Below are 23,183 nucleotides of genomic sequence, written 5' to 3'. Positions count from 1 at the left end.
TCATCTTCAAAAATTAATTTCTTTGATTTTATATTACGAGATGAAGGAATGGAAATCAAATGAAAAATGGGCTTTTTTAATATGGAATAGTTCCCCACTTAGTATTATTACATCTATCATGTCAATAGATGTGTATGTTTTGCTGCTGAAAATAATATTTGTAGTTAATGCGATTATAAACTAGATAACATCTAAAAGGTATAGGTTTGTTCATGATCTCAAAATGTATAGGGCAAGCAAACAACTGACAACCTAAACATGTTTGCATCACGTCAGATTGGGGTAAGTTCACCACAAGAAAAAATTTTAATAACAACAGAGAATATTAAAATTAAGTACTATTATTCCAAAAAATGAGGCTATGTGTTAATTTACAACTTGACTTGGTTGTTCATGATATCTTTTATCCCATAAATAGGTGAAATGAAGATAGGAGGGGGGGTAAGGATCTCCAGAACAAAGGGAGATATAGTCATTCAATAATTTTCTGAACAAAGTAGTTTTCTTGGTTGATCAGTTTCTAAGATTATTGGGATCCCAACAAAAGATATGGGGATCGCCTCTGCTCGTATAAATCCATGTAAGCGCTATAGATTGTGTGGCGAACACTGATCATTCAATAGGAATCTTTTTCAATATTTCTGTGCATTAATTGAGGGAAGAATCATACTCCATCAACCGTAATGTGAAGATCATGTCTAAACTACATTGCCATTGGCATACACTCACAGTATAACCTAAAACAAGAATATGGATACAGAGACCAGCTCAGCATTGTCATGAGAAGTGAAGGAAGTTTGTCTCAGGAGCTCTATCAAAGCTTTCATCCACTGGAGATAGCCTTCAAGTGTCTATTGAAGGACCCTACGTGCGTCCACCTTGTTTCTAAGGTTAGACGAAGAAACATACAGCTCTTTCACTTGTAAATACTTGGATTCTGGATTGGATGATGTTGGTGAGTGGGGATATATATATATATAACTTAATATTTGATGAATTTGTGATCCCATAATGAAGAGTAGTAATTAGATTTGGAAGGAATTGCATATAAAAGGAAACCAAGGGACATGTTGATCCATACTTACCTGGACGGGGTCAATGGGTGATCCATAAGGCCCATGGCCTAGGCTTTTGACCTCCATTGCACTACGGAGGGGTGTCCGCCTAAGGTCGGCCCAAGTGGTCGAGCCTACGTCATAATTTGTGACAGAGGGGGCCTGCGTTCGCGCGGGCCCCTGCCCAATTCATCTTCAAAAATTAATTTCTTTGATTTTATATTACGAGATGAAGGAATGGAAATCAAATGAAAAATGGGCTTTTTTAATATGGAATAGTTCCCCACTTAGTATTATTACATCTATCATGTCAATAGATGTGTATGTTTTGCTGCTGAAAATAATATTTGTAGTTAATGCGATTATAAAATAGATAACATCTAAAAGGTATAGGTTTGTTCATGATCTCAAAATGTATAGGGCAAGCAAACAATTGACAACCTAAACATGTTTGCATCACGTCAGATTTGGGTAAGTTCACCACAAGAAAGAATTTTAATAACAACAGAGAATATTAAAATTAAGTACTATTATTCCAAAAAATGAGGCTATGTGTTAATTTACAACTTGACTTGGTTGTTCATGATATCTTTTATCCCATAAATAGGTGAAATGAAGATAGGAGGGGGGGGTAAGGATCTCCAGAACAAAGGGAGATATAGTCATTCAATAATTTTCTGAACAAAGTAGTTTTCTTGGTTGATCAGTTTCTAAGATTATTGGGATCCCAACAAAATATATGGGGATCGCCTCTGCTCGTATAAATCCATGTAAGCGCTATAGATTGTGTGGCGAACACTGATCATTCAATAGGAATCTTTTTCAATATTTCTGTGCATTAATTGAGGGAAGAATCATACTCCATCAACCGTAATGTGAAGATCATGTCTAAACTACATTGCCATTGGCATACACTCACAGTATAACCTAAAACAAGAATATGGATACAGAGACCAGCTCAGCATTGTCATGAGAAGTGAAGGAAGTTTGTCTCAGGAGCTCTATCAAAGCTTTCATCCACTGGAGATAGCCTTCAAGTGTCTATTGAAGGACCGTACGTGCGTCCACCTTGTTTCTAAGGTTAGACGAAGAAACATACAGCTCTTTCACTTGTAAATACTTGGATTCTGGATTGGATGATGTTGGTGAGTGGGGATATATATATATATAACTCAATATTTGATGAATTTGTGATCCCATAATGAAGAGTAGTAATTAGATTTGGAAGGAATTGCATATAAAAGGAAACCAAGGGACATGTTGATCCATACTTACCTGGACGGGGTCAATGGGTGATCCATAAGGCCCATGGCCTAGGCTTTTGACCTCCATTGCACTACGGAGGGGTGTCCGCCTAAGGTCGGCCCAAGTGGTCGAGCCTACGTCATAATTTGTGACAGAGGGGGCCTGCGTTCGCGCGGCCCCTGCCCAATTCATCTTCAAAAATTAATTTCTTTGATTTTATATTACGAGATGAAGGAATGGAAATCAAATGAAAAATGGGCTTTTTTAATATGGAATAGTTCCCCACTTAGTATTATTACATCTATCATGTCAATAGATGTGTATGTTTTGCTGCTGAAAATAATATTTGTAGTTAATGCGATTATAAACTAGATAACATCTAAAAGGTATAGCTTTGTTCATGATCTCAAAATGTATAGGGCAAGCAAACAACTGACAACCTAAACATGTTTGCATCACGTCAGATTGGGGTAAGTTCACCACAAGAAAGAATTTTAATAACAACAGAGAATATTAAAATTAAGTACTATTATTCCAAAAAATGAGGCTATGTGTTAATTTACAACTTGACTTGGTTGTTCATGATATCTTTTATCCCATAAATAGGTGAAATGAAGATAGGAGGGGGGGGTAAGGATCTCCAGAACAAAGGGAGATATAGTCATTCAATAATTTTCTGAACAAAGTAGTTTTCTTGGTTGATCAGTTTCTAAGATTATTGGGATCCCAACAAAAGATATGGGGATCGCCTCTGCTCGTATAAATCCATGTAAGCGCTATAGATTGTGTGGCAAACACTGATCATTCAATAGGAATCTTTTTCAATATTTCTGTGCATTAATTGAGGGAAGAATCATACTCCATCAACCGTAATGTGAAGATCATGTCTAAACTACATTGCCATTAGCATACACTCACAGTATAACCTAAAACAAGAATATGGATACAGAGACCAGCTCAGCATTGTCATGAGAAGTGAAGGAAGTTTGTCTCAGGAGCTCTATCAAAGCTTTCATCCACTGGAGATAGCCTTCAAGTGTCTATTGAAGGACCCTACGTGCGTCCACCTTGTTTCTAAGGTTAGACGAAGAAACATACAGCTCTTTCACTTGTAAATACTTGGATTCTGGATTGGATGATGTTGGTGAGTGGGGATATATATATATATAACTTAATATTTGATGAATTTGTGATCCCATAATGAAGAGTAGTAATTAGATTTGGAAGGAATTGCATATAAAAGGAAACCAAGGGACATGTTGATCCATACTTACCTGGACGGGGTCAATGGGTGATCCATAAGGCCCATGGCCTAGGCTTTTGACCTCCATTGCACTACGGAGGGGTGTCCGCCTAAGGTCGGCCCAAGTGGTCGAGCCTACGTCATAATTTGTGACAGAGGGGGCCTGCGTTCGCGCGGCCCCTGCCCAATTCATCTTCAAAAATTAATTTCTTTGATTTTATATTACGAGATGAAGGAATGGAAATCAAATGAAAAATGGGCTTTTTTAATATGGAATAGTTCCCCACTTAGTATTATTACATCTATCATGTCAATAGATGTGTATGTTTTGCTGCTGAAAATAATATTTGTAGTTAATGCGATTATAAACTAGATAACATCTAAAAGGTATAGCTTTGTTCATGATCTCAAAATGTATAGGGCAAGCAAACAACTGACAACCTAAACATGTTTGCATCACGTCAGATTGGGGTAAGTTCACCACAAGAAAGAATTTTAATAACAACAAAGAATATTAAAATTAAGTACTATTATTCCAAAAAATGAGGCTATGTGTTAATTTACAACTTGACTTGGTTGTTCATGATATCTCTTATCCCATAAATAGGTGAAATGAAGATAGGAGGGGGGGGTAAGGATCTCCAGAACAAAGGGAGATATAGTCATTCAATAATTTTCTGAACAAAGTAGTTTTCTTGGTTGATCAGTTTCTAAGATTATTGGGATCCCAACAAAAGATATGGGGATCGCCTCTGCTCGTATAAATCCATGTAAGCGCTATAGATTGTGTGGCAAACACTGATCATTCAATAGGAATCTTTTTCAATATTTCTGTGCATTAATTGAGGGAAGAATCATACTCCATCAACCGTAATGTGAAGATCATGTCTAAACTACATTGCCATTAGCATACACTCACAGTATAACCTAAAACAAGAATATGGATACAGAGACCAGCTCAGCATTGTCATGAGAAGTGAAGGAAGTTTGTCTCAGGAGCTCTATCAAAGCTTTCATCCACTGGAGATAGCCTTCAAGTGTCTATTGAAGGACCCTACGTGCGTCCACCTTGTTTCTAAGGTTAGACGAAGAAACATACAGCTCTTTCACTTGTAAATACTTGGATTCTGGATTGGATGATGTTGGTGAGTGGGGATATATATAACTTAATATTTGATGAATTTGTGATCCCATAATGAAGAGTAGTAATTAGATTTGGAATGAATTGCATATAAAAGGAAACCAAGGGACATGTTGATCCATACTTACCTGGACGGGGTCAATGGGTGATCCATAAGGCCCATGGCCTAGGCTTTTGACCTCCATTGCACTACGGAGGGGTGTCCGCCTAAGGTCGGCCCAAGTGGTCGAGCCTACGTCATAATTTGTGATAGAGGGGGCCTGCGTTCGCGCGGCCCCTGCCCAATTCATCTTCAAAAATTAATTTCTTTGATTTTATATTACGAGATGAAGGAATGGAAATCAAATGAAAAATGGGCTTTTTTAATATGGAATAGTTCCCCACTTAGTATTATTACATCTATCATGTCAATAGATGTGTATGTTTTGCTGCTGAAAATAATATTTGTAGTTAATGCGATTATAAACTAGATAACATCTAAAAGGTATAGGTTTGTTCATGATCTCAAAATGTATAGGGCAAGCAAACAACTGACAACCTAAACATGTTTGCATCACGTCAGATTGGGGTAAGTTCACCACAAGAAAAAATTTTAATAACAACAGAGAATATTAAAATTAAGTACTATTATTCCAAAAAATGAGGCTATGTGTTAATTTACAACTTGACTTGGTTGTTCATGATATCTTTTATCCCATAAATAGGTGAAATGAAGATAGGAGGGGGGGTAAGGATCTCCAGAACAAAGGGAGATATAGTCATTCAATAATTTTCTGAACAAAGTAGTTTTCTTGGTTGATCAGTTTCTAAGATTATTGGGATCCCAACAAAAGATATGGGGATCGCCTCTGCTCGTATAAATCCATGTAAGCGCTATAGATTGTGTGGCGAACACTGATCATTCAATAGGAATCTTTTTCAATATTTCTGTGCATTAATTGAGGGAAGAATCATACTCCATCAACCGTAATGTGAAGATCATGTCTAAACTACATTGCCATTGGCATACACTCACAGTATAACCTAAAACAAGAATATGGATACAGAGACCAGCTCAGCATTGTCATGAGAAGTGAAGGAAGTTTGTCTCAGGAGCTCTATCAAAGCTTTCATCCACTGGAGATAGCCTTCAAGTGTCTATTGAAGGACCCTACGTGCGTCCACCTTGTTTCTAAGGTTAGACGAAGAAACATACAGCTCTTTCACTTGTAAATACTTGGATTCTGGATTGGATGATGTTGGTGAGTGGGGATATATATATATATAACTTAATATTTGATGAATTTGTGATCCCATAATGAAGAGTAGTAATTAGATTTGGAAGGAATTGCATATAAAAGGAAACCAAGGGACATGTTGATCCATACTTACCTGGACGGGGTCAATGGGTGATCCATAAGGCCCATGGCCTAGGCTTTTGACCTCCATTGCACTACGGAGGGGTGTCCGCCTAAGGTCGGCCCAAGTGGTCGAGCCTACGTCATAATTTGTGACAGAGGGGGCCTGCGTTCGCGCGGCCCCTGCCCAATTCATCTTCAAAAATTAATTTCTTTGATTTTATATTACGAGATGAAGGAATGGAAATCAAATGAAAAATGGGCTTTTTTAATATGGAATAGTTCCCCACTTAGTATTATTACATCTATCATGTCAATAGATGTGTATGTTTTGCTGCTGAAAATAATATTTGTAGTTAATGCGATTATAAACTAGATAACATCTAAAAGGTATAGGTTTGTTCATGATCTCAAAATGTATAGGGCAAGCAAACAACTGACAACCTAAACATGTTTGCATCACGTCAGATTGGGGTAAGTTCACCACAAGAAAGAATTTTAATAACAACAGAGAATATTAAAATTAAGTACTATTATTCCAAAAAATGAGGCTATGTGTTAATTTACAACTTGACTTGGTTGTTCATGATATCTTTTATCCCATAAATAGGTGAAATGAAGATAGGAGGGGGGGGGGTAAGGATCTCCAGAACAAAGGGAGATATAGTCATTCAATAATTTTCTGAACAAAGTAGTTTTCTTGGTTGATCAGTTTCTAAGATTATTGGGATCCCAACAAAAGATATGGGGATCGCCTCTGCTCGTATAAATCCATGTAAGCGCTATAGATTGTGTGGCGAACACTGATCATTCAATAGGAATCTTTTTCAATATTTCTGTGCATTAATTGAGGGAAGAATCATACTCCATCAACCGTAATGTGAAGATCATGTCTAAACTACATTGCCATTGGCATCCACTCACAGTATAACCTAAAACAAGAATATGGATACAGAGACCAGCTCAGCATTGTCATGAGAAGTGAAGGAAGTTTGTCTCAGGAGCTCTATCAAAGCTTTCATCCACTGGAGATAGCCTTCAAGTGTCTATTGAAGGACCCTACGTGCGTCCACCTTGTTTCTAAGGTTAGACAAAGAAACATACAGCTCTTTCACTTGTAAATACTTGGATTCTGGATTGGATGATGTTGGTGAGTGGGGATATATATAACTTAATATTTGATGAATTTGTGATCCCATAATGAAGAGTAGTAATTAGATTTGGAAGGAATTGCATATAAAAGGAAACCAAGGGACATGTTGATCCATACTTACCTGGACGGGGTCAATGGGTGATCCATAAGGCCCATGGCCTAGGCTTTTGACCTCCATTGCACTACGGAGGGGTGTCCGCCTAAGGTCGGCCCAAGTGGTCGAGCCTACGTCATAATTTGTGACAGAGGGGGCCTGCGTTCGCGCGGCCCCTGCCCAATTAAGTATCAAATTTTAGTTTGTTTGGTTCTTCCAAACAACTCTCTGATCTAGAGTTTGTTTCCTTAATAGGTATGTCTTGATTGTACATCAATTCAAGATAGTAATCATTCAAATGGTATTATAAAAAAGATGATCATTTCAATATTTATGTGAAGAGCAGCAATGTCATCCCACTCACTGTAACCTGCTCAGCATTGTCATGAAAAGTGAAGGAGCTCCGTTAATTTTCCTCTCAAACACGCCATCGAGTTCTTGTTGCTGCGATCAACAAGTCGCGATGCTGAATCTACTCCTTTATTGAAGTTTCTCATCTGGTTGAACCAAGTGATTCAGAGGGCACCAGTTACTAGGGTCTTAGACTCTAACAGTATTAGTATTAGCCTTGTTAACCAATTCGATTTTAGCATGAATATAGACTGCAACCATCGATTATTCACCACTTTTTTTTATATCATCATTACAGTTTCAAGAAACCATCAATCATGGTGTCAAAAAACCCAACTGTAAAAACAACACAACATTACGAAACCGCAGTTTTTATTAAAATGCAAAAAAGAAAGGAAAATTGCAGACATCTTTTTTTCTTCCAAAGGATGTACAATGGAAAATCAAACAAAAGGGGGCTGCGTTCTAAAATCAAACGGGGCCATTCCCAAAATATAAAAACAATAAAAATAATCAGCCATCAAAATAAAGACTAGCTTCTTGAAACTGGTATGGAACTACTACCTAACAACAGCCATCAAGAGGAAACCTCATTTCTCTTCTTCGCTGATGATGCAATGCACATAATCTAAACTCTCTACCTCGGACAAAATATGTCAAGTCAGATATTCAATGCTGCCTTCTTATCCTCCCTCTCACCCTGCTGCTGCTGCTGCTGGCTCTGAGGCGCCTCCTCGTTATTCAACTTCTTCGCCTCGAAATCACCACCAACTGCATTCTGCCGAAACCGCCTCACATCATCCGGGTGCACACCTCGGTGGCTCGTCTCCCCACTATCATCACGCCTTCTATCATTATAGTTTGAATCTAATTTGTATTCCCGACCGCCATTCCCCATGAAAGAGAACCTCCCCGGTCGCATCATAGGTCTGAAGTACTCCTCCGACTTCATTCTCCCCGAAGACCCCACATCATCAAACCTTTGAGTACGCCTGAATACACTAACAGGTGATCTTCTCCTCCTTAAATTGTTAGAATCTGCAAAATTACGCTCCTCAACCCATCGGGAGTTCCTTTGAGGAGAGAAACGACCTCTTGACGGGGATATGTAATCCTCTCCATAATCAGTTGGAAACGTAGACTTCGGGAAATGCATCCTCATTCTCTCCATCCTAGCCTCAGAGCGAAAATCAGGAGACCTGCTGAGTCTTCTAGCGCCCAAAGTCCGTTCTCTTTGCGGATGCCATGCCCTGGGTGAACGCGTTCTAGATCTTGAACGAGATCTCCTCCGGGTGACAGGCATGTGCGTCTGTCTACCAGAACATGGAGAAAAACTGTGTTCTCTTCTTGAGAAATTGCGTGGCATGCGAACAGGTGGACCTGCATCCTCGGGCAGAGGCTCAAACTCTTCAACAAAATCTCTACTTGGACGCATCGAATAACGTCCCCTGCCTCTGAAGTTGCCCCCTACCCGTGTCATTGGTATTCTTCTACCTACTCCAAAATATTCATCCCTCTCCACTGGTGATCTCCTCATGAATGGCTTATGCAAGCCTTTTGATAAATAATTAGTCTGCCTTGAATCATGGTAGTCCACCCGATCAATCTTGTTTGCAGATTCACCAGTTTTACTTCTTGGCCTGGTGTGGTTACGACCCTCACCTCCCTGATAATTTGTGGTATAGCGCCTTCTCGAACCCCATGATGCCCATTGATGAACTCCATCTCTATCACCAGGAACAGCAGATCTATATCGACCCAGATATCTATCAGGACTTGCATCCCTTTCCGGCCGAGGATATGCATCAGCAAGACGACGTGATCTAAATCACAACATAAGAGAGTTAAAGAGAGGAATCAAAATTTCAAAATAGACTGCCCCATACGAGTATGGAATAACAGAAGATTGGAAAAAAATTAATCAAGAGAGCTTGATACCTGGATTGCTGTATAAAGAAAGCATCCTTCACATCAGTACCATCTGCAGATGACCGTCCTTCAATCCGGGATTGAAGCTTTCCCCTGGCAGACTTTGATGCATATTCTTCAATGCGAGTCACCCTAACATTTACAGCATCTTTGTGATCAAGCAACTGTAATCTTCGCATGCCATCATTTGACTCCATTGTCATTTCCACGCACTGTTCAACTGTAGAACCAGACCCAGCATTTGATCCCTTTCCAACTATCTCAATATTGTCAGACTCATTTTTAGCAATATGGCCATTCAAGGAATGATTAACTGGTCCACTCTTACTTTTATCTTCAGGAGATAATTTCAGGGACAAATTTCTCCGAGTTCCATGGGAACCCTCAGAACCACCTTCAACTATCTCAGACCCATGGTAGTAGTCAGCAGTATCAGAACCAGCTCCATTTCTGCCATCAGATTCATAGTCAACAGACTCATTTTCCTTCTCATTTTCCTCCCATGAGTACAAACAAGAACCCCTCAGCTCCCCATCCTCATATGGAGAATCAGACCCTTCCTTGAAACCAGTCGAGTCATCTCCATCAACCACGTCAACATGGTTGCCCCCAAAAACATCGGAATTGTGTTGGCCTTCAAGCACAAGTCCAACAGTTTCAACAGTAGTGGGTCCTTTACTTCTTGTTCCAGCACTACAACTCTTGCTAGTATCCTCTTCCACAGCTCTCTTCGATTGTGATTTAGGAAGATTACTATCCTCGTCATGCTCAATAACATGTTCAGCTACTTCTGAGTACTGCTTGCAATCAGCTATTGTAGAACTCGAAAGAAGGGACCCATCAATTTGTTTATTTGAATCAGTACTTGCAATAGGTTGAGCATCTGTAGCAAAGGTGCCTGCAGGAAAAAGATTAACACATTGGAATTAAGAGGTTACCATACCTAAATGACTTAATAAATAGCATATCAAAGAGTAGATAACTAATTTAGATTGTAATAATACCAGGTAATTCAGAATTCCTCTTGAAAACTTCTATATCTTTAGGCTGGACAACAATCGCAGATTCAGAAGTGGTTGTGTCATGAGTATTGACTTCATCAGTCCCAGCATGACTTCCATCTAGAGCTGCACTTCTCTCACATTCACTGATGTTACAAGAAGAATCTTCATCCCGTAACATAGTAGCATTGTTTTTATCTTCAGACACTAGCATACTGAAAGGAGAACTGCCGACAATGACATCCGAGCTTGTAACTTGGTTCAATGTTTTCATTTCAGATGCACAATTAGAAGCCTGAAATGAGTTTCTATAATTAGGATCCTCTTCACAAGATTGTTGGGAAGTATCTATGGCAATATGAGGACAGATCACATTTGGTGGTTCATGCAAATTTTGTTCGAGAGGAGGCACACTGCAAATTCCATCTTCTGAAACTGCTGTTGACTTATCTTCTACTACTTTTAGACTTGATGTCTGAACTGGAGTGCCAGTCGGCTTAGCTAGTAACTGATCTGCAAAATGGTTCTCACTCTCTTCCTCATGCATGCCTTCATTGACATCCTTTACAGTGCCCCCAGCAATTGAATCATCACATGGTTCGCCCCAAGCATCCATTGGGGTATTCAAATCCCAATGCTCTCGGCTTACCTTTGGCATGGTGTCATCCTCTAGGCAGCCAGTTAGCACACTACGAGAAGCAGCAGCAGAATTGTCGTCTTGGGACTCAACATTAGCTCCAAGGACATCAATGTTACTCAAAGATGGCTTGTTATTTTTTAAACCTTGTTCAGACTGAGTGGCAGAACTTGATGCATCAGAGTTCTTTTGGATTGTAGTGTCATCTGGAACAATATCCTTTTTATCTGCATCATCGATGTCAGCATCCATGCTAGCAGCGGCTGCAAGAAGTTCAATTCCCGAGAAATCCCCTGCACAATCAATTACTACCATCTGCTTTAGTAAACATAGAGACACATCACCAAAGCCATAACCGATATATATTAGCAGATTCACAAATTCCTCTTAATGCAAGTTAGAGAGCATCTGACCTGAGGAACAGTTAGGATACTGAAGTTGCACGTGATCTTCCAAAAGTGGTGAACAAGAGCGTGTTCTCTTGGGAGCAGAATCTTGATTGTGTAGAGAGGATGTCCAGGGATGAGGTGATGGCGATTGAAGTAAATGCCTTCTTTTCTTGAGAGGAACATTTTCTGATTTTCCCGAGGTTGCCTGTCCAATAATCACTTCGCCGAACTGCAATAGTAACAAAAGTATGCTCAGGTCTTGAAGAATAACACAAAAAATATAGCTATAGTAACCAGCTTTTACAATATTACCTTGTCAGAATCAGACCCTGAGAAATCTCCAACTCTTTTGGGGCTTATAGAATTTCCTGCTTTTACAACACTATTCAAGCTTCTGGCAACTGACTTCTGAGTGCGTCGCCCTTTCGTCACTGGTTTCCAACTTAATTCTGGATTGGTGGAGTTCATAACTTACCCGCACTTAGCAATATTTTGCAGATGTAGGCTCTATCCCATACACGATGAATCCACCAAATTCACTCCCTGCTTTTCTGATTCAACAAACTTGCACAGTCCCGGATCAACTGGTAGAACAATTCTGCCAGACAAGCAGTAAATTCAGGAAAAAGTGAATATAAAGTTCTTGATTAAAAATGCATACGAGGATAGAAATTAAGGTACAATTCTGTGTTTTCGAAAAAAAATTATCTGTCAGTCAACACAAAATTTATATTCCATGAAACAAACTGTACCCTCTCCTTTAACTCACTAGGATAGATTCATAAGTTGTCAACAACACCACATTTTTAGGATAATTTTTTAACAATTAAAAACATAAAACAGCTTGGTATAACTGAAGCATTGTATTATAAATGTGAATACCAATAGCAACCCTGTCGATTAATCATTTGATGATTGAAACATAGATCTTACCATAGGTCATGAACAGTAATCTATTTGAACCTTCACAAAACGAGCTGACTGCAACAAAGCAGAAAATTGCATCAGGCACACGGCCAAGAAGCAATGCACAAGTACAGTGATTAAGATTCATTAATTTCACCTAGCAAAAGGTGACACTGTAAAACATATATAGCTCTCATACAAATAAGCACATCATTCTTGTAGTATATTTTAGTTCGACATAAAATTCCTGATATATAGCTCTCGGTTCTTTTTTGCTTATTTACATGGCAGATCAAAAGTAGAATGTCTAGATGCTTAGGTGAACCATTAAATCATGACAATAGAAAGGGTTTGAATGGCCTCTCGTCCATTAAATTGATAGCTTGCAACCTTCAGGTGAACATAGATAACGAACACAAGATCTAATCCGAAATTATCATCAGAGAGTCTTCAAATCATATGCAGTGCCCAGTATAAAAGGAACGGATTAAAGAATTAATCCATCTTAAAGTAAGACTTAGCAGAAGGATGGCAGCATTTGTTATGATCTAGATCTAAGGGGTATGACACGCAAGAAAAAACAAGGAAAAAGTTCCAAGTGTCTGTAGCAAGTTTTCTGAAATTTGAAGAAATCTCCAGCATACATCAATCTTCAACCGGAGAGTTTTTTTGCAAAAAAATCTTGCGACAACAGAACGCCGAGCAAATCAGACAACAACTCCTCCGTGGTTAGTTTAAAAATGATTTCCTTCAGCCACATCCCGATCTGGGCCAAATTTCCAGGTGTACATTATGCATTAGACCAGGAAGCGACAAGCAATTAACGGGAAAAAGCAAGAGAACATGTGGAAATCCATCCTTGAATTCAACATGTCCATCGCAAATCCTTCAATCGAAATCTCATTAAGTGGCAACTTCATTTGCTCAGCCGAACGAAGACTTTGCCGAAGAAACAAACAGATTCAGATCTTGAACAACTCAAATCCAAATGAGAAAACGCTAGAGAGTGTGTCGGAGACCACAGATCTTGCTACCGAGAAGCAGATTACTCGCCACACGCCGGTGAAGACAACAAGAGAAAAACAACCAAGACACAAATCACGCAGATTATCAAAAAACTTAGGGTTTCGCTATACCTGTATATCAACGGTCCAAAAACACCTAAATCTCCACCTTTCAACCGATTAACCTCCCTCCGATGGTGAAATCTCACAAAAACTGGCGCACACGTATAACTCCACCAGAAATCCTGGCAAAAATCCCCCTCCGCTCCAAGTCTTATTCACACAACCGAATGCGCCGCCGCCGCAGCGTCAATTGAACCGGCGAGCGAGGTCTTTCAGATCTTCAACCGCCGAGAAGCCGTCGGATGATATCTCTTGGCTTCTGGAATATTTCTTCGCCTTTCCGAGAAGAGGAGAGAGAAGAAATGCGTAGATGATGAAAGAGCATTGGAGGATTAATTGCATCGCACTGACCACCAATTTATGCTTTCCATTATGACCACTTTACCCCTCCACCTCTTCAATTGACAGGAATGCCCTTCGATGCCCTAGTCTTGTTCGCTAACGACGTCCGCGTTGTCGGGTAATTACGGTCAATATTCTGATTAACGGCGTTAATCATTTCTTTACATCTCGCTAATTACGTTACACCTAACCCTTATTTTCTAAATAATAATTTCATGTTTTTATTATTTTGATTTAGTTCTTACTAATGGGTGAGATTCTATAAAACAGGATTAAACTAGATCATCGACCTTCTTAAAATTTTAAGATAATTATCGTCTATAAGGTCTATTTTGTGTTGTAGATTTGTAATCTTTATCTAATTTTATACTCTAAAAAAATAGCACAAAATAATTGATTTTGTTTTGATTTGTAATCCTTGACAAATTTTATTTCTCTAATAGTGTTTCACAAAATAAATAATAGATAGTGTATTATGATAAATTAAGAACGTGCTACGATTAAATGTTTCGAGGGCAAATTTGGTATAAATTTTTACCAAATCATAACGGAAAAGCTCGAACTAAAAGCTCAACGACAAGAAGAGAACTCCAATATTGAAGGAGCCGAAAGTGTCATGAAAGAAATTACTCTTGCTGAATGTCAGTGTTCAATTTAGACGACGCGTGTAAAACCGATTAGAAGAGAGCTCCAATACTGAAGGAGCCGAAAGTGTCATGAAAGTAGTTACTCTTGCTGAATGTCAGTGTTCAATTTAGATGATGCAAGTAAACCCGATTAGAAGATAACTCCAATATTGAAGGAGCCGAAAGTGTCATGAAAGTTATTACTATTGTCGAATGTCAGTCTTCAATCTAGACGACGCGTGTAAAGCTGATTAGAACACAAGTCCAATATTGAAGGAGCCGAAAGTCTCATGAAAGCAATGATTGTTATCGAATATCATTGCTCAATTTAGATGACGCGTGTAAAACCTAAAGCAAATATTCATTAATTGGCGTTATAAAGATCAGAGGATTAAAGTATAGCGTTCGATATGTCGGTTAGCGTCGGATACTAAAAAGGCAAATCCTTCACATCAATGCTATAAATTGTAAGCTAAAATACAAAGATCTCAACTGTTGTCCGAAGATCATTCAAAGGTGAAACTGGAGAAGATAATTTCAAACCAAAAGTGTCCAAAAATATTAATAAAATACCAAATTAAATATCAATTAACATTATTAGGCTCAAAGCTCAAGGATGCAGTAATGATCTAATTACATATAGTACTTCATTTCTTAAATAATTCCACAAAAATAGTCATATTTTTTGTTGTGGTATATCCACTAAAACTAGTTATATTTTCTTATTGAAACTTTCTTGCCGATTTTTTTCTCTTACCTGTTTTATTTATTTCTTCTCTTTATTCTTGTATTTGTGCATTAAAATCATTTACAAATAAAACTATTTTTATGAATAAATGGAAATTAGTTCTTTACATATGTGTGGGAATATATGAAATGGAGAAACTAGATCATTGACCTTCTTAAAATTTTGATATAATTAGCGTCCAAAGATGTATTTTCAGTTGTTGATTTGTAAATATTATGTATTTTTATACTCACCAACTGTGGCACAAATAAATGATTTTGTATTTTATTGTTGATATGCAATCTTTATCAAGTTTTATTCTCTTGTTTCGCAAAGTAAATAATAGTAATATCGTATTATGCCAATTTATTAACATGCTAAGATCAAACATTGATAAATTTGCTACAAGATGTATACTTAATCCATGTAAGTGCCGTCGTTTTCATAACACTATAAAATGGGGTCGTTTTATTTATCGGTTGATTGTGTCACGTAAAACCAAAAAATAATAAGAAGAATAAATAAATAAATAGAGCCTATTAACTGTATAGCTTACCAAAAATTTGCATCGTCCTGGGTCTCTCGTAGTTAGTACACAAATAATTGGGGTTTAAGTTCTAAAATTGTGTTACTTGAATCTTGATATTTGCCTCATAACAACTATGAACAAAAAGCACTAAATATGTACTCGATTGAAACTTGACACATTATTTATGAGGAAAATTTTAATAAACAAAATATTCCTCAAACATGACTTTGCCACTTTAAAATATGTTGTTATTCCATTAATTAGATTGTGCAAAATATTAAAGGTTGTTGAGTGGTATTGAAAAAAATGAAACTTTTGTAAATTATACGAACGACGTAATTTTTTTATAAATCCACATTATTAATGTGTTGTTATGATTAATACAGTATGATGTAGTATCAATGAACTGGTTAGTTTTTAATTAGCACTCAATCCATGATTTCATACCAACAATCTGTCATAAAATGAGCACCTGTCAAAACTAGTAATTTCATTTTTAAGCAAAGGTAACATGTGAAACTATGAATCATTTTAGAAAAAAAATATATGCTAATTGGCTATTATGTATATCCATGAAATACATCAAAGAACATTATAACTCGATAATATTTGTTTATCTTTAGGGCACGTTTGTTTTATATGTTAGTCGTAGATAGCCCTCCTTATCTACCCTAGTTTCGATGTTTGTTTGCCATGTTAGCATTCCATGCACCCCGGTTTTGTAAACCAAAACCCGACACTGTTGGCGATTCTTATTGCCAAAATATAGATAACTCTAACTCCACCCAAAGCTCCGATTGTCCAACATCAACAATTTAATGAATTGGACTTCCAACAACTAATGACTTTAATACCCTTTCATTTACTCCATCTCCATCCACTACCGACAAACGACCTTCAATTCTCCATCCACCTCCAGATTCCCCAAACCGTAAATCAGACCGGCGGTGAGATTTTTGACACTCCAATTCGAAAATCTTGGTGGGCATACTTGTTTGTTGGATTTAACTCATAAATTGAGAAGGTTGAATCCAATTAAAGATCTTATCGCCTTTGTCGTTGTTTGAAGGTTGGATCCAATTGAACCGGCAAAATCGAACGCCGACGACCCATGTCTGACCAAGATGCGATTAAGAAAGTAATGTTTTTCATAACTCACACAGAAGAGGTAATGTTTTATATTGCTATTCGTGCACGCCTGTGATTTTGTAAATAAGGTATGGAATTTTTCCCCGTTGAGCACCCATCGCCTTCACAATTTGTTCCTTATGGACGATTGCAGGTTTTGATATGTGTATGGGGGGTGATTATTTGTATTTTTCACCTAATTGAATTGATTTGCTGCTTTATTTTAAATTGACGGGATTGAAGTCAGTTTGGTATTTTCTCGTTTCAGTTTGTTGTCAGAGAATTTGTTCATAATGGGGAGCTTGAATTAACCTATGGATTAGGTGAGGTTCAACATGATGGACTATTTCAGATTACACAAATATGTTAATAATGGGGAATGAGGACAATCTAGGAATTATGAAAAATTAATGAGGATAAATTCGTGAATTCATGTGTGTATCTACAGTTTGGCTACCTCATACCAAACAGAGTGTTTACAAACGTGGGATATGTGTCTGTACAAACAAACAAATGTATGTGATTACTAACTCCAACCCTAAACATGATATTGGAGTTTACAATATTGTAACATATGTTAGACCATCATGGAAAACAAACGAGCCCTTATGCAATATATAGATGCTCGATCTCCGATTCTCAATCCTAAAATAAATTTTCTAATGATATTTAATAATTTTATGATACAATTATATGTTTTAAACGTTACACTTTAACTAATTAAATTCGAAAATTTATAATTTGTTCCAGCTAAGCTTTCATGTTACGACTTATGACTAATTAATTTACATCTCTTTGCATCCTGTTTGATTTAAGATTAATATCAATAAGTTATAGGAGTAATAATTTAACAATTTATTATTTTTCATAAATTAAATTAAATTTATATTTAATTCAAAATAAATTTATCAAGAAAATTATAAAATGCCTTATCTAGCCTCATCTTGAAATATGTTGTCCGTGGTTTGGAATATGGTCAAAATTGGATTTGATAATAGAATTGAGATAAGATGATATGTGGTGGCCTGATATGAAAATGGTGAAGATCCAGATTAACAATGTGTGGCCCTGATTTCCAGATGATCTTCCTATAACCAAATACTGCTAATTATTTTTAAAATATTGATCAATAAAATCATAAATTTTAACTAAATTAGCAAACTATGATACTCCCTCCATTCCATTAGGGTTAGACACATTTTTTCACATTTTTTTTGAAAATTATACTAATATATTGTTAAAGTGGAAAGAGAGTAAAGTAAGAGGAAGAATGCGCAATATAAATGTGTCAATAATAATGGACAAAGAGAGTATTTTTTAGTGAGTTTAAAATTGGTAGTATACAATATCATAAACTTCATGTTTTGTTTGTTATTTCCCAACCCAACTTAAAATAAGATATTTTCAGTGAAAACTTAATTTACGTGGACAACGTGAAATATTTATGATATTTTAAACTAATTTTTAAATTCTTGGCAAGTAGGATAAAAGGCATGTAGAAAGCAACGTTGATTTAGTAGTGCCAACTGCCAAGTGAGATAAAATGCACATATATTAGTCAGATATAGTGATTGGCGTGTTATGGAAAATAAAATGTAAAATTTATGATATTTTGGATAAATTTTAAAATTAATAAAAAATATTAAATCTTGACCAAAGTTTGTGATATTACAGTCCAATATCTTTTTTTTTCCTTTTAAGTAAGGACTTTTTTGTGGCTAGATTATACCATTGTTATGCAAATTATCCTATGAATCAAATTTATTTGTTATGATTTTTATTATTTTTATAGAATAATGCTTTTGTTGTGATAATGATTCTTTTTCTTTATATACGCGTTTGCTTTATAATCTTTATATCAACGAATTGAAGCGCACCTAATCCCAAAGTTATATCAATTGGACCCCACAAAAAAAGTCAAATATCAGAAATTAAATTTTAATTGTCATCTATCTTCTTTTTTGTCATCCAATCATTAAAGCAAAACATTTTTCTTTTTGCCACAAAATTTTGTAAGACTACTAGCATTATTTACGAGTTAAATGAAAGAAATACTAATAGAATAATAATAAAAATAATTATTTTAGAAAATATATCATTTTAAATAGGATATTTTAAAAAGAAAAATCAGTCACTTTAAGTAGGACATAATTTAAGAGGACATAAGAAGTAATTTTCGTTCAGCAATAAAACTTTATCTCTTGTGAACAGAATGTTAAGAAATAGTCCTATGAGTTGAAAAAATTGATAGAATGTAAATTTTACTAGTATTATACATCACTTTTATACTTAATAAAATATGAGTTGATTGTGGGCCTATTTATAAAAGAGTAAGAAACTAAAAGGATATATATATATATAATGAATTGATAATTGAGAAATCTTACTTTTTTTTCTTTAGATGATACTCACATATCATTCATATAATGGCTCGAAACTAAACTAATTACTTAAAATTATTTATTTATTCATATAATGGCTCGAAACTAAACCATTTACTTAAAATTATATTTTGAGGGATAAAATAGATAGATAAAACACCAAATTGATTATTCGAAGAGTAAAAAGTATAAAAACTTCAAAATTAATCATTTTATAAATATAAATGGTAAATTCATTTTCGTTGTTTTTATCTATTGATTATATATCACTCAAAATAGACGTCCTCATGTAATGATTATCTACCAATAAGAGAACGCAATGGACAAAATTATATACACTTTTTTAGCATTAACCCTTATCCACTGAAATAAACAAGTTCATATCATACAATTTCTTCTAATCATGTCTACATACATTAGGGTTTCATTCATCTGCTCCAATATTTTAGATTTTACAAACTGAAGACAAAATATTTAAAGAATGTAGTAGTCTGTAAATGAACATTTAAAGGGTGTAGCTTACATGGAGCAAGGTCCAGGGTCGAAATATACTCGCCTATCCTAAGTATAAATAAATAAATAAATAAATAAATAAATAAATAAATAAATAAATAAATAAATAAATAAGAAAAAAAAGAAATAAGTAAGGATTTAACGACACGAATATATCTTACTTAGTCCACTGAGCTTATCAAATTCTTGGCATGTGAAATAAGAAACAAATTATGGCTAAATACTAACCATATCCAACCATTTGCACGGATTCAAACTCAATTTTGAATATATGTCACACCAGAAAATAGTTTTACTTCGACCATTTATATTAGTATTTTTTAGTATATGTCTCACAAATATTTTGCAATAGCACCATATTTGGTGTTGTTTCATAGAAACACCTAAAAATATGTTTGGATTTGATGTGTGGCAGGAGAAATTGCTACACCAAAACTCATTTTTGGTTTATGGTTAGAGATGGTACTCCTAAAATTTTATTTTCAACCATAATTTTTTTTAAAGATGAGAAAATTTTATGTGCGACAGTGCTACATCGTCATAGCTACCATTCACATAGCACTAACGTAGGCATAATAAGAGAATATGACAAATCGAAACTTAGTTGGCAAGAGCATGTGTACTACCATGTATAGTAAGCAGGAATCGGCGTGCCCAAACGCTGAAGCACAACGGGAAACACATTGTCGCATGCTTGAGAAAGCTTAAGCATCATTCTGCTTTGCACATTCACGGGCGTCACATGACACTAATTTTTCACTAAACCTAAAATAAGATAAAAAAAAATTATCGCCCAACAGCCTCTACACTGTGTGAAACTTCCCCCTTTTTATTCTAATTTTTCATTTATAAACACCTCAATTTTTCCCACTTTAATTCATTTATATGTATTTTTTAGTTATTTTAATAAAATTAGTAATTTTTATTCGATATTTAATTTATTTAGACTACATAGTTAAAAATAATAATAAATTAGAAAAATATGTGAAATCCATGAATAATAAATAAAGTTCTTTCTATTGTTCGCGAGTTGTAGTTAGTACTCCAAAGCACATGAATTCTGTAAGTGTGGAGCGTTGGGAATGTTCTAATGTTTTCTCACCAATTAATAAGTTAAGTGTTTTGAGTTATATTCAAAATTTCAAAGAGATTAAATTTGCAAAATATGAAAAACAATATTCGAACTTCTCCCGACCACATCATATGGGCGATGATCTGGCATTGAGTCGATATTAAATTTGAAATTTGCAACTCTTTTTTAATTCCTATTAATATTAGTATGTACTCTAATTTGGATCAAACCAAGACATTTTAAAATTATGCAAGCAATCAAAGTAGGTCAAGCAATGAAGAAAATATTGCAAACTGCTAGTTTGACTTTGATGTTAGATTCACATTTCATTTCTTTAATTTTATCACACCAATATGTGTAGCTGTATATTTTAATTTCTTTTCTTTATCTTTCTTTTGTTTATAGAAAAACTGCAGAGTGCATAGTGTAGTTTATTGCTAAACCATACACATCACCTAATGTTATTCTCTTAGTTTTTTAATCAAACTGCAGCGACTTCTTAACCTCTAAAACCATAATAATACTGTCACTTTATGCATCTATTTATGTAAATTCAATATATATATATATATATGATTGTGATCTATATATATATATATATATATATATATATATATATATATATTTGAGAAATATGAATGAACAAGGGAAGCATATGGGATAACAAGAACACCACATGTTGATAAAAAGTTCACATGGATAGTCATAATTTTTTCGGGTTAAATGTAGATCACATGCCACATGGAAATTTACACACTGTGACAAGTTATATATTTCAACTTGAAATATATTGGAGTATATCTTATTTTCTAAAGAAAAATCTTCCTTGGAAGTTCCATCAAATAAATTACTACAAATTTACACTAGCTTAGAGAATTTTTTAATAATTTGTCGACGTGATTATACACAGAACTGGGGATGTCAATGTAGCCCGCAACCCGTGGGCTGGCCCGAATAGCCCGCCAAATTTATAGGGTTAGGGCTGGAAATTTCTAACCCGATAAAATTAAAACCCGATTAGTCCATACCCGATTAACCCGCGACCCGTTAGGACTAGACCCGAAAATCCGATGGGCTGGCCCGAAAACCCAATAAAATTTCTATTATTCTATTTTTTACTCTTAATTCGACACTTCATTGATTAATTTTATAATATAGATAACTAAAAAATAACTTTTATTTTTATATTAAATATATAAATAATATATTAAATTTTTTATTAATATAATAATTGATAAATAAATTAAAAACTTCAAATTCACTTTAAAAAAATATTTAAATTTATAAAACATGCATTAAAATTTCACGAAATATCTCAAATATTAGTATTAGATCATGTTTATGATTGAGTTTGACCATATATCTCAAATTTATCATAATTAAATATTTTACATTTTATGAATATAACTAATTTTCACTATTATTTATTGGATTGATCGCATGTTAATCTTATCGGTAGCAACCTGATTAACCCGTCGGGCTAGCCCGAAACCCGAGCTTTTAGGGTTAGGGTTGAACTTTTACAGTCCGAAAGAATTCACAACCCGATTACGTTTAGCCCGCACCCGATTGACCCACAACCCGAATAGGGCCGGCCCTAAACCCGATAGGCCGGCCCGATTGACGTCCCTACACAGAAGTATTCATCCTTTTTCAGTTGTAATACAAAAAAATCAAAGAGAAATGAGGTCATCCGCAACGCTGTCACTTATTCGTCCCTTAAATTACTATTCATGGGCTCACTGTACATTTTTACTCCATCTCTTAACTAAGGGACGGAACCTGCAACCCTCCATCTCTTATCCGTCCCTTAAATTACTATTCATTCAATTTTATTTTTTATTTTTATTTCCAACCAAATTCAATTAATAAAAACACACTTCATTAAATAAAATAAACTTACAACATAAATTTAGTAAAAAAAAGCATAATTTAATAATTTCCTAAAAAAATTAAAAATACATAATTTAATAATTTCCTCCGCCAAATTTTGCCCAAATGTGCTCCATTAGATCATCTTGGAGTTGGGTGTGGGCGGAAGAGTCACGTGTCCTTGCCCGAATAGACAACTGTTCTTGTATAGACGGATGCACTCCACTATGTGGCGGAATACTTGCGGTAGAGCTTCCGGGGCTTCAGGGTCGAACCAATTTCTCGCCTCGGGTCCTTCGTCTTGGACAATCATGTTGTGCAAGATTACGCACGTATACATGATGTCGACCATGCTCTCCATGAACCACGTACGAGCCGGGGCTTT

The 23,183-nt window shown here is 35.7% G+C and overlaps 1 protein-coding gene and 6 non-coding genes across 8 annotated transcripts; 6 read left to right on the top strand and 1 right to left on the bottom strand.

Annotated features, from left to right (window-relative positions):
* The first annotated feature begins 1,077 nt into the window (after positions 1-1,077).
* LOC121785590 lies at positions 1,078-1,238 on the top strand. Its single transcript, XR_006046979.1, has one exon. It is a non-coding gene; the product is annotated as a U1 spliceosomal RNA (small nuclear RNA).
* A 1,084-nt stretch (positions 1,239-2,322) lies between these two features.
* Positions 2,323-2,483, top strand: LOC121785600. Its single transcript, XR_006046988.1, has one exon. It is a non-coding gene; the product is annotated as a U1 spliceosomal RNA (small nuclear RNA).
* A 1,083-nt stretch (positions 2,484-3,566) lies between these two features.
* On the top strand, positions 3,567-3,727 carry LOC121785599. The gene has a single exon (XR_006046987.1). It is a non-coding gene; the product is annotated as a U1 spliceosomal RNA (small nuclear RNA).
* Positions 3,728-4,804: 1,077 nt separating this feature from the next.
* LOC121785607 lies at positions 4,805-4,965 on the top strand. Its single transcript, XR_006046995.1, has one exon. It is a non-coding gene; the product is annotated as a U1 spliceosomal RNA (small nuclear RNA).
* A 1,082-nt stretch (positions 4,966-6,047) lies between these two features.
* On the top strand, positions 6,048-6,208 carry LOC121785597. Its single transcript, XR_006046985.1, has one exon. It is a non-coding gene; the product is annotated as a U1 spliceosomal RNA (small nuclear RNA).
* Positions 6,209-7,287: 1,079 nt separating this feature from the next.
* LOC121785642 lies at positions 7,288-7,448 on the top strand. The gene has a single exon (XR_006047026.1). It is a non-coding gene; the product is annotated as a U1 spliceosomal RNA (small nuclear RNA).
* A 526-nt stretch (positions 7,449-7,974) lies between these two features.
* LOC121783832 lies at positions 7,975-13,922 on the bottom strand. Of its 2 annotated transcripts, none has more exons than XM_042182007.1 (7): positions 13,618-13,922; positions 12,509-12,556; positions 11,888-12,173; positions 11,600-11,804; positions 10,553-11,479; positions 9,558-10,446; positions 7,975-9,442 (listed from the first exon to the last, which is right to left on the bottom strand). In XM_042182007.1, the coding sequence occupies exons 3-7, from the start codon at positions 12,041-12,043 to the stop codon at positions 8,281-8,283; spliced, it is 3,339 nt and encodes a 1,112-aa protein (XP_042037941.1). In that variant the 5' UTR covers positions 12,044-12,173; positions 12,509-12,556; positions 13,618-13,922; the 3' UTR covers positions 7,975-8,280. The 2 variants fall into 2 exon arrangements, with proteins under 2 accessions (XP_042037941.1, XP_042037942.1); XM_042182008.1 differs by having other exon boundaries at positions 9,558-10,431.
* Positions 13,923-23,183: the final 9,261 nt, after the last annotated feature.

Source organism: Salvia splendens, chromosome 21, assembly GCF_004379255.2.
Source record: "Salvia splendens isolate huo1 chromosome 21, SspV2, whole genome shotgun sequence".
NCBI lineage: Eukaryota > Viridiplantae > Streptophyta > Magnoliopsida > Lamiales > Lamiaceae > Salvia > Salvia splendens.
This window is presented reverse-complemented; position numbering and strand designations above follow the sequence as displayed.

Coding starts and splice junctions, on each gene's coding strand:
- LOC121783832 (XM_042182007.1), bottom strand. CDS start 12,043: ATGAACTCCACCAATCCAGAATTAAGTTGGAAACCAGTGACGAAAGGG. Junction 10,447..10,552: donor GAGGAATTCTGAATTACCTG/GTATTATTACAA, acceptor TTTTTCCTGCAG/GCACCTTTGCTACAGATGCT. Junction 9,443..9,557: donor TTCTTTATACAGCAATCCAG/GTATCAAGCTCT, acceptor GTTGTGATTTAG/ATCACGTCGTCTTGCTGATG.